Source organism: Akebia trifoliata, chromosome 4, assembly GCF_017979445.1.
Source record: "Akebia trifoliata isolate Shusen 1 chromosome 4, ASM1797944v1, whole genome shotgun sequence".
NCBI lineage: Eukaryota > Viridiplantae > Streptophyta > Magnoliopsida > Ranunculales > Lardizabalaceae > Akebia > Akebia trifoliata.
Genome location: NC_141378.1, coordinates 12,900,247 through 12,912,218, shown reverse-complemented (window position 1 = coordinate 12,912,218; position 11,972 = coordinate 12,900,247). Strand labels below are relative to the sequence as shown.

Genomic DNA, 11,972 nt, shown 5'->3' with positions numbered 1-11,972 from the left:
GATAGCTAGACCGGGATTTTGTTCAAATGGTTGAACCGGAGTTCGCCAGGATTCGATTCAGTTGGACTGATTTGTATTTATCAAATAAGTTTTAAATATATAAAAGTAATCAATCAAATAAAATAAAGAGAAAAAATTACAGACTTTTTCGCGAATAAGTGGAAAAAGAAATAAAAATAAAATAAAAACTTGAAACCATTATATTTCCTTCAAATCCAAAAAAATAAAAAAATTCAACCACTTTTCTTTAAAATCTCTCAATGAAAATGATTTTAACTAATAATACTATTTTTGTTTTAAAGAGTTCTTTACGAAGTATTGATTTAAAGTGAATCAGTCAAATGTTTTCTAAAACTCAAGTCGGACCGGATGGTCTAATTTGATTTTTAAAATACTACTATATATTGATAACATGCCCTTTAACCATAACCCCAAGGGGTAGGCCTAGTGTCTTGCTAGGCCTTGATAAGCTCCTCAGGAAGAGTGGGTCAAGTGTTTGACCCACAGGCAATGAATTCCTTGGGGCCATCCTCTAGGATCTGGTTGACCCTTTTCTCAATCACTTGCACGAAGGACTTTTCTAGGGGACAATGCATATGATCGTGAGGATATTCTTGAAAATCATCAGAGTCTTACCCTATGAAGAGTGATTTGGATCAATCCCTCAATGTTTTAATAAATAACTTAGATACTCCTCTACAAGGGCGGAGCCATGATTTCCTCCTAAGGGGACAAAACATAGTTAATGGTAACATCAAAGAGCTTGAATATCACAATTTTGAAGAGAAAATTTAAATATTTTTTGTTAGAAATTGAAGATGGGCATTTAAGTCATTTCTCATTAGTTTATCAAAGAAGACCCAAGTCAAGTGGTGCAACGCCATCAATTTAAAACATAGGGTATTTCAAATATTCTCCAAAATGTCTACATGTCCCCTTATACCTAGTTTTTTTTTTCTAATTGACAAATGCAAAATAACCTCATTACCCTTGTCTTCAACTTGAAACCAAAAATGCTCATAATTCTCTTCTCCAAATTAGTCATCTTCAACATTTTAGATAAAAAAATTTACCCTGATTTCAACCTTAAGTTTATCTATATGAGCCTTTAAATAGGGCTGCAACTTGGGCAGGCCAAACCCGACCTTAGATCAAGTCTGGGCATAGTTAGTATGGGTTCGGGCAACAAAAACAAATGCCCAACTCAAATCGAGTTGAGTTTGGGCATAGCCATCGAATAACCCGATTTGCCCGATCACGAGTTTTATATGGCTATAATTCAAGATTTTCTTGTATATTGGTATCTTTTGCATTCATTAGTATGTATACTTTTGTTTCTCTATATATCAAAACTAAAGTGTGATTATTTTTATAAATAATTGCTTTGTTATTAATGATTTTATCTATGTAATTATATATTGTCATACAATATAAATGTTTATTTTATTGAAAATTAAAGATGGTAGCTTTAGTTAATCATCATTTTCTTCGTCATTTTAAATTTTCTTATAATTTTATATATGTAAATTTTGAAACAAATTTTAGGATTAATAATTGTAAATTTTAAGTTCTTTTACATACCAATTATGTTTATGTATGCTCTTATCATTACTAAATTATCTAGTGTTAATAGGGAATGAATTAAGCCGACTAATCCAACTTGGGTTGGGTTAGACTGAGCATTTCAAACCTGAGGTCACGGACGCGGGTTGATCTCTAACCTGACCCAATCCACCCGAGTTGCAGCCCTACCTCTAAATCTAAAGACTAGATATGCTTTTTGAACTAAAATATAATGTGATTTTTCCTAGAAAAATCTAAGATATCATACAATGAATTAAGACAATGCTCAAAAGGATTGGTTAAAGATGAAATTAAATAGATTAAAATTTATTTTTTATACAGGTCGAAGTGCTTGAAAATGAATGATTTTATGAAGAAAATAAAACAATGTTTTCAATTACGAGTTGAAAAGAGGGTATTTTGATTATTTTTTTATTATTGCAGAAAAGAAGAAAATGTCGAAGAATGAATGTCATCAGCTTGAAAACACGGGACATTCAAATTTGTTAAAGGGGGTGTGTAAATCATCCAAAGAGAGTAAAAAAAAAAGACACCCTTTAATGATTTACATGTTTAAAAAAAAAGAGAGTAAAGGTGATTAAGGTTAATTGGGTCCACATGGATTGGCAACGTGGATGTGGCAATCAGAGTACCACTCTAAATTTTGAACTTGATCCAAGGTTTTGAAAATGGATGGTTGAACTTCTAAATTAAAATTTAAATGGTGAAAAATAATTATATGAATCTCTCTTCAGTAAAAGTGTGTAGGAATCATAAATGCTTTTTTACTTGTATCTCGATGAAAAATATCGATGGTTCCAGCACACTTTTCACGCTAGGATATGTGCGATATAAGGTACAATCTTGTGATTACTTCAGCATTATTCTTAGTAAAATGCCAGACCACTCACCCCCGTCATCTTGGTATCGTTTGTGATCTAGATCAATGTGTCATTCTATAAAGCTCATGAGAATCAATTGGGTGTTTATATTTTTTAAGAATAAAGATGAATGCATGTGATTTTGGTACACAGCTATCGTGGTAAGGGCATAGAATCGCACATCTTTTTCCCATGTATCCCAATGAAAAAGATCTATGGTCCTGTGCTCTTGCACCACGTCAACTGCACACCAAAAATCACATGCATTCATCACGACTCATTTTTTAATGATCAAAAGTACTTATTCACCTCTTTTTTTTTTTAATAAAAAAAAATGAATTTTGATCTTGAGTTTTGCAAGGAGGTAAATCTAATATCACTAATTTTTAAGGGATTTTAATAAATTATGAAAAAACAATTAACAAGAAACTACACGTGAAAGGAGGTAAACAACACTCTCCCCTCCACAAACATGCTCACCTTAAAAGACGCAAGAGTTCTAAAAACAAGCAAATATGACTTAGTCTCTCACCATCAATTTCATATCCCACATTCTTCTCTTCAATTAATCAAATCTCTTTGTTCCTTCTTTCCCATGTGAAGTGGTACGATAGCTTCATCGATGACCCCATCGTCTTCAACCTTCCTTCATTACTTTTGAAAGTCGATTGCACATATAGTTTTAAACGCGCGTCTCTCTACATATATTCACTTCCAAGGGATTATGGCATTTTGGAATTTGGGTTTCAGAAGAAAAGTATTGTGGATGTTTGTTTATCAATGACACCGTTCGCGTAAATGGTATAATCGTATAAGGTAACCCGATCACGCCAATTGAAAACTTACTTAGGTAGCATTAATTAGTTTCATCAATTTGATACTAATTATTAGATTTAAGTACAAAATTCAATGGCTTTAAATCACAAATAAGATAACTAAAAAAATAACAATTAAATTGATTTTATGTTGTTTGTCAGGTCTTTCTTTTGGTTATTTGTTTCTTAAAAAATTATTATTTACTAAAAACGATTTACTTATTTTCTAAATTAATTCCCTCATGTTTTGGTACGTAAAATGTCCGTTAAGAATGTCAGATTATTCATTTCAGTATGAATAGGATTTTTTTAATTTTTGATCAAATAATTAATATTTTAATGATTAAAATATTTATTATCTAAATAGAAATATGGCCCTGTGTCCGAGCATCATCTCATCCAACGTATTTTATAAAATAATAGAGTAATGATTTTCTAACTCCCCCATGTGGCATACTCTCCTGACGTGGCATGTGTTAGAACCATAGATGTTATGCATCGGGATACACATATGTGCATCCCCATAAAATCGATGGAGATGTGTATCCCGGGGCATAAAATTATGGTTCTAACACATGCCATGTTAGGAGAGTATTTTGAGCATGCCATGTGGGGGAGTCAGATTATCACGACTCAAAAAAAATAAAAAAGACTTATGTATAATTATATATTAATGAATGCCTATCAAAAAAGAATATTAATGAATAATTATAATCGAGTTAAATGGATTGTCTTGTGCGAAACTAAATGACTAAGTTGAGTCAACTCATTATCCTGAGGACGAGAAAAGACAATATACCGAGTTTTAAAACCATGCTAGTGTTCCAAGATAAGCTTCTCTAGGAAGGACTTTTATAGCCACGACCCACGGTTGAGGTTCTCCGTCAAACGTAGGATTGGGATATGAGGGGGGAAAACAACTGAATTTCCTAGAAATTTGTATTGTTTTTTTAGAGATTAGTGCAAATTTTTTTTTTTTCTATCCATACATTTTTCTTGAAAATACCTAATGACCATCATTTTGATGGAGAGCCTCAACCCTAGTATTTTCCAAGAAGGACTTTTCTAACTGAGTTGAGCCTCTTTATCAAACAAATGCTTGAGATAAGAGGAAAGGAGATAGGTGACAATCCTAGGCATTAGAAAGATTTTTATAGGGATACATTTTTTGGGGAATCCCTAGCATCTCAACCGTCTATTTGACAGAATGTTTCAATTATGGGTCGAGGCTAATGTTTTCTTTCTAGGAAGAGTCGTGATTTTCTGACTCTCCCCTTTGACATAGTCCTTCTTTACTCTCTCGACTTGGCGTGTGATAGAATCATAGATTTTCTTTCCTTGGGATACACAACTGCACATCCCCATAAACATGTGCATTTGTGTATCTCGAGATAGAAAATCTATGATTCTATCACACACCACGTCAAGAGAGTAGATCAAGAGGAGTGTCACAGGGGAGGGGGGCGTCAGAAAATCATTATTCTTCTAGGAATCATGGAGGTTACCAACTCAACTCTCTTTCTTTTGTTATATTTTAGAATTTTAATTAATAATTTAAATTTCTGAAAGGTATCTTGGAAATAAAAAAAATCAAAATTTCACCCTTAATTCATTATCAAAAACCAAACTTTACTTTTGGTAAGGGGTAAATCTGATCTTGCATTTTGCAGGGGGTAAATCTAATATCACCAAGTTTGCAGGGGTATTACTAAATTACCTAAAAATAGTAATAAGAAACGTGACTAGCCTCCACAAACAATCAATTTCCCCGTAAAAGACTCAAAAAATAAAACAACCAACTATTACATGGTCCCTCTCCATCAATTTCATCCCAACTCTTCTTTTTACCAAACACCACAAAACTTCTGAAAACGCTCTCACTGTCACCATTCAATCAATCTTGTAATTTATCTAAAATGTCTTTCATCCCAAAACAAAGATCATATATAAATGTAATAATATTGTGCAAATTTTCTTTAAAACTGCCTTCCAACCCATATTAATTCTTAGATATCTAATCTACTTAGTATATATGACATTTTGAATTTTGTAAAAAAAATTTGTTTCCAAATTTCAGGATTCTTCATTCAACACTTCCTTTAGATTATCAACTTCTCATCATATGTAAATACATGCCAAACAATTGATCAGGAAACTTTACAAAAAAAATAAAAAAAATGGCGTCTTTATCCCACAATCCATCGAAGAAGGCGTTACGGAGCCCGGGTGGTAATGGATCACAAAGCAGTCGAAACAGTGGGGGACAAACTGTGAAATTTGCAAGACGAACATCGAGCGGACGTTACGTGAGCCTATCAAGGGAGGACCTTGACATGTCAGGAGAGATAAATGGAGACTACATGAACTACACCGTGCATATTCCTCCAACACCGGACAATCAACCAATGGACACATCAGTGGCCGTGAAAGCTGAAGAACAATACGTGTCAAATTCTTTGTTTACGGGAGGATTCAACAGTGTGACACGGGCACATTTAATGGACAAAGTGATAGAATCAGAGGTGAGCCATCCTCAGATGGCTGGGGCAAAGGGATCGGCATGTTCAATGCCTGCATGTGATGGCAAGGTCATGAGGGATGAGAGAGGAGCCGACATTACACCTTGTGATTGCAGGTATGTACGTGCTTTATTAATTTAATTCACAATTAAAATATAATCTCATCATCATTCCAATGATGTTGGATACTAAACTTTTTTTTTTTAATATTGAAAACAATTTTATCATAGTTAGCAATTCTTGAATTATATACGAATTCTCCGAATAATAAGGACCAATTAAAAAAACAGTGCAATTCAATCCGCTTGCAACTATTGAGTCGAGGGTCAATTGGACTCTGGAGGGTAGCCCCAAGGAATTCATTGCTTCATGGGGTTTCGAATACTTGACCTACCCTTCCCGAGGAGCTTATCAAGGCTCGGCTTGCCACTAGGCCAACCCCCTTGGGGTTGAGTTTTCTAAATATACATGGATGTAATCTTGAATAGTTTGATTAGTTAACTTATTTGTTCATTTCATATTTTATTTGTATACTTAAGTCATTATTCTTTATCTACAATAATTCAAATAAAAAGTTATATATAAACGCATGAAGTTTTGAATGTTGAACTCGAATTATAGTCGAACAACTGTTGTTCTTCATCTTTTTCCAACGAATTTTAGACTAACTACTGAATGCATATTCCGAATCATACGAGTATCCAATGATGTTGGATACTAGAATAATAATCCTTGAGAGTTGCCTACTAGTTAATTAGTCTAAATTTCTAGTTGCTTTGCTTGATTTACTTTGAACATGTTAAGAACTACTTTATTTCCAATTATGTGTGTTATGTACGTATTATAGGTTCAAAATTTGTAGAGATTGCTACATGGATGCACAGAAAGATACAGGTTTATGCCCAGGGTGCAAGGAGACATATAAGATTGGAGATTACGAAGACGATATGGCAGATTTTTCTAGTGGAGCTCTACCATTACCAGCTCCAGACGACAAAACAGATCGCCGAATGTCCGTATTGAAACCCAACAACAACAAGTCATTGCTGATGAGGAGCCAAACTGGAGAGTTCGACCATAATAGGTGGTTGTTTGAGACACAAGGGACGTACGGTTATGGTAACGCTTATTGGCCCAAAGACGACATTTATGGTGATGAGAGGGATGATGGACTTCAAGGGGGAATGGTAGAAACCATGGATAAACCTTGGAGACCCATATGTCGAATAATACCCATCCCGGCCGCTATCATCAGCCCTTATAGGTATTATTAGTTACTACTTCAACTTCTTACTAGAACTAGAGTTGGTACCATGGTTTTAAATCTCGTTAGAGACCGAGATGACTCGGTATCGTTCAAACGGTTTCTCAGCCTTCACAGCTTTTAATCTCCCTAATTTTATTTAAAAAAACAAAAATTATAATTATTTTCATTTAAATATATATATATAAAAAGCATTCATAATGTGTACAAGCGTCAGTCTCGTCCATGGACAAGACGATACATCAACCTGAGTTACGAAACCATGGTTTGTACAAACCTCCCATCCATCAATGGAGCAAATGTGACCATAATCCCAAAATTGTAATGTAATAGTAAGTTTTATGTTATAAAATTATCAAAATTTCTTGAGGTGCAATGCAGGTTGTTGATCGTCATTCGCTTCGTAGCTCTAATTTTCTTCTTGACATGGCGTGTCAGACATCCTAATGAGGATGCTCTCTGGCTCTGGGGAATGTCAATTGTGTGTGAGATATGGTTTGCTTTCTCATGGATTCTTGATCAAATCCCCAAACTTTGCCCCATCAACCGCTCTACCGACCTCGACATCCTTAGGGATAAGTTCGATATGCCATCTCCATCTAACCCAACTGGGAAGTCTGACCTCCCGGTGTTGATTTGTTCGTCTCCACCGCTGATCCCGAGAAAGAGCCTCCACTAGTCACTGCCAACACCATCCTATCAATCCTAGCCGTTGATTACCCTGTCGAGAAGCTTGCTTGTTACATATCGGACGATGGCGGTGCACTACTCACATTTGAGGCCATGGCTGAGGCTGCTAGCTTTGCTGATCTTTGGGTTCCATTTTGTCGAAAACATGATATAGAACCAAGGAACCCAGAGAGTTACTTTTCCATCAAGGGTGATCCAACGAAAAATAAGAGTAGGTCGGATTTTGTTAAGGATAGGAGGAGGATTAAGAGAGAGTATGATGAGTTTAAGGTGAGGATCAATGGGTTACCAGATTCAATTAGGAGGAGATCAGATGCATTCAATGCGAGAGAGGAGATGAAAATGTTGAAGCACATGAGGGAGAGTGGGGCTGATCCATTGGAGCCATTGAAAGTCCTTAAAGCCACATGGATGGCTGATGGGACTCATTGGCCCGGGACTTGGGCCGTCCGCTCTAGTGATCATGCCAAAGGTGACCATGCAGGGATTCTCCAGGTACCCATTCTTTTATTATCAAAATGGTACATGAAAATCGAAAAATTATCAAAATGGTGCACTATTCAACTTATGTACCAAAACGGTAAAATTTGAAATGAACAATAATTTTTGTACCAAATACCTTTTTAGCTTTATTTTATAAAACAATATACTTCTCCCCCGTTTAAGTAAACAAGAAGAAATGTCACTGTTTTGTCATCTAAATTCTACCATTGAGATGTTTTTCTTTCAAAGCAAATATTGTTGTACTAACAAAGCTAAAAGGATATTTTTGGTACAAAAATTACTGTTCACTTTGAATTTTACCGTATTGGTAAATAAGTTAAATAGTGTACCCTTTTAATAATTTTTCTAGTTTTGGTAAATTACCCTGTAATTAGTTTAAGAAGCACTTACAACACGTATTATCATCATTATCAAAGCCTTATTCAAAAATTCTGATGGATGAATAATATTTCTCCATTAGGATTCATGAACCCTCCCTTATATGGACCTAGGACTAGTGATGTAGTAGTTAAAAAATTAAAAATTAAAAATTCCCCCTGATGTGCCACGACCGCCTTCCAACAGGTGATGCTTAAACCCCCTAGTTGTGACCCATTGATGGGGTGTGCCGAAGACAAGATCATAGACTTAACCGACATTGACATACGCCTGCCTATGTTCGTGTACGTGTCACGTGAGAAGCGTCCTGGCTATGACCACAACAAGAAGGCTGGTGCAATGAATGCTTTGGTGCGATCATCAGCGGTCCTGTCCAACGGGCCCTTCATCCTCAACCTTGATTGCGATCACTACTTCTACAATTGTAAAGCCTTACGGGAGGGCATGTGCTTTATGATGGACAGAGGAGGTGAAAACATATGCTACATTCAATTCCCTCAACGGTTTGAAGGTATTGATCCCTCTGATCGATATGCCAACAACAACACAGTCTTCTTCGATGGCAACATGCGTGCACTTGATGGCTTACAGGTACATTGGTCATTTGAAGTAAAGTTTTATTAGAAATCTTAAATTGCCACTCTAAATTTCTTTTGTATAACTCATCAATTCATAAAACTATATATGACATATCAAAATAAAGAAATAGTCACAATAACACCTAAATCCAAGACCCTTGGGAGAAAATGAAGAAATATTATGAGGTGGGCCATTGAAAAATAGAATGGCTATCCACACCCCAAAATGTGGTGGGACAATATAACTAAGTTCTCTTTCGTTATACCAAGAAATGAAAACAAACAGTATTTGTATAAATGTGTATGTCAATGCTTTGTAGGGACCATTTTATGTGGGGACTGGGTGCATGTTTAGGCGGTTTGCGTTGTATGGATTCGATCCACCTCAGCCCAACAAGATCGCACAGAAGGTGCCCGATTTGGAGACACATGCATTGAGGCCAAGCGATTTTGATCCTGATCTTGATGTGAATTTACTGCCCAAGCGGTTCGGTAACTCTACCATGTTGGCTGAGTCGATACCCATTGCCGAGTTCCAGGCTCGCCCTCTAGCTGATCACCCTATGGTTAAGTACGGTCGCCCTCCTGGAGCTCTCAGGGTCCCACGAGAGCCACTTGACGCCACTGCAGTTGCTGAAGCCGTCTCTGTGATCTCCTGTTGGTATGTCATATAACTTTTTCTTCTTTGACATATATATGGTTGTGAAATTTACCTATTTTATATATAACTTTGTACTTGAAAACAAAAAATAAAAAATACATAAAAGGGTCTGTTTAAATACAAAATCCAACGGGCAAGATTTTATGTGTATCTCCATAACCCAGAACTTGATTATACTTATCTCGAGGAAATTTCAACCGTTGGATTTTGTATTTAAAATGGTTGGGATCATGTGTTTTTTCATGAGTCACCAGATCCTTACTGATAAATAAATAATTAAGAACTACTTTTTAGGAATTTTAATGGAAAATCATGGTATTGAAGATTGCCAACACCTCAAATCCTTGCATGGACTTGAGCATTTCCCATGTTCAAACCTAATTACTTCTCTCTATCTAGGGTTAAACAAAAAAAAAAAAAATGTAGTTAGCATTCATGTACCAAACAACAAAGTGACTAAAAACTTGTTCCAGGTATGAGGACAAGACTGAGTGGGGAGACCGAGTCGGTTGGATCTATGGTTCGGTCACAGAAGACGTGGTGACAGGATACCGCATGCACAATCGTGGTTGGCACTCCGTCTATTGCATCACCAAACGTGATGCCTTCCGAGGTTCAGCCCCAATCAACCTTACCGATCGACTCCATCAAGTCCTTCGATGGGCCACTGGCTCCGTCGAGATATTTTTTTCCCGTAACAATGCCCTCCTCGCCTCCTCACGTCTCAAACTCCTTCAACGTCTAGCCTATCTCAACGTTGGCTTTTACCCATTCACGTCTATGTTCCTCCTTGTTTATTGCTTCCTCCCAGCACTTTCACTCTTATCGGGTCAATTCATCGTGAAGTCCTTAAACGTTACATTCCTCATCTACTTGCTTACTATAACACTATGCCTTATTATGTTAGCCATTTTAGAAGTAAAGTGGTCTGGAATTGGGTTAGAAGAATGGTGGAGGAATGAACAATTTTGGTTAATCTCTGGAACTAGTGCTCACTTCGCTGCTGTTCTACAAGGCATACTCAAAGTGATTGCTGGGATTGAGATATCTTTCACTTTGACAACTAAATCCTCGACAGACGACAACGAAGATATATTTGCAGACTTGTACTTAGTGAAGTGGACATCGTTGATGATTCCTCCGATTGTTATTGCATTGGTGAACATAATTGCGATAATTGTAGCATTCGCAAGGACGATTTATAGTTCGGTTCCTCAGTGGAATAAATTTATAGGAGGAGCTTTCTTTAGTTTTTGGGTGTTGGCTCATCTGTATCCTTTCGCCAAGGGATTGATGGGTAGGAGAGGAAAGACGCCAACAATTGTGTTTGTTTGGTCAGGTTTGATTGCTATCACATTGTCATTGCTTTGGATTGCCATTAATCCACAAAAGGAAACCACCAAACAAGTTGCTGGAGTAGGAGGAGGAGGAGGTTTTCAGTTTCCATGAATTTCCATCAAGTGTTATACTGTTCATGGAGGTGTGGAACAATTGTGGATTTAATGATTTTAGAGGTTTTTTGGACTTGGACCTTTTGATAAAGCTGATGACTTTGAAGTTTTCTGTGATTTTTTTGTTTTTGTTTTTTGACTCTTCTACTTAAGTGATGAGGTTCTTAAAATATAAAAAATGGAGGGATGGATTGATAGGTTTTTTTGGAAGATAGAATTTCTTACTTGCATGAATTGGGAAAGAGTCTCTTGTTGTTGGGTGAGATGAAGAGGAGTTTTGTTATATTTTGAACTAAATATGTAATTTTTTTTTTCTAAGGTGAACGTTGTTTCACAGAAATTGCTAATAATTTGAGCAGGGCTACTCAGAAGCCTTACATCAGTGATTCAATATTTTTAATGCCTTTTCTTAAAAAAATACTTGTTAATGTAGGGAAGGGAGGTCCATCTTTGTATTATAACTCTGCTTGGTGTCTTGGGTGGGATAAGCATTCTTTGTTTCTCATCATGACCCCATTTGTTTGATAATATATTTATGAATAATGCTGAAGTGACCTCAAGATTGTACCTCATATCACACAGTCTGACGTGAAAAAGCATCCACGGTTCCTACACACTTTCGCGTCAAGATGTGCGATATGAGGTACAATCTCGAGGTCACTACAACA

The 11,972-nt window shown here is 36.2% G+C and overlaps 1 protein-coding gene across 1 annotated transcript; it reads left to right on the top strand.

Moving 5' to 3' along the window:
• Window positions 1–3,018: 3,018 nt before the first annotated feature.
• On the top strand, window positions 3,019–11,704 carry CSLD4 (cellulose synthase like D4). Its single transcript, XM_086439651.1, is given in 8 exon segments — window positions 3,019–3,260; window positions 5,411–5,894; window positions 6,626–7,042; window positions 7,424–7,662; window positions 7,665–8,227; window positions 8,801–9,205; window positions 9,513–9,853; window positions 10,327–11,704. Coding segments are annotated over 7 exon segments (3,399 nt in total). The 5' UTR covers window positions 3,019–3,260; window positions 5,411–5,436; the 3' UTR covers window positions 11,303–11,704.
• Window positions 11,705–11,972: the final 268 nt, after the last annotated feature.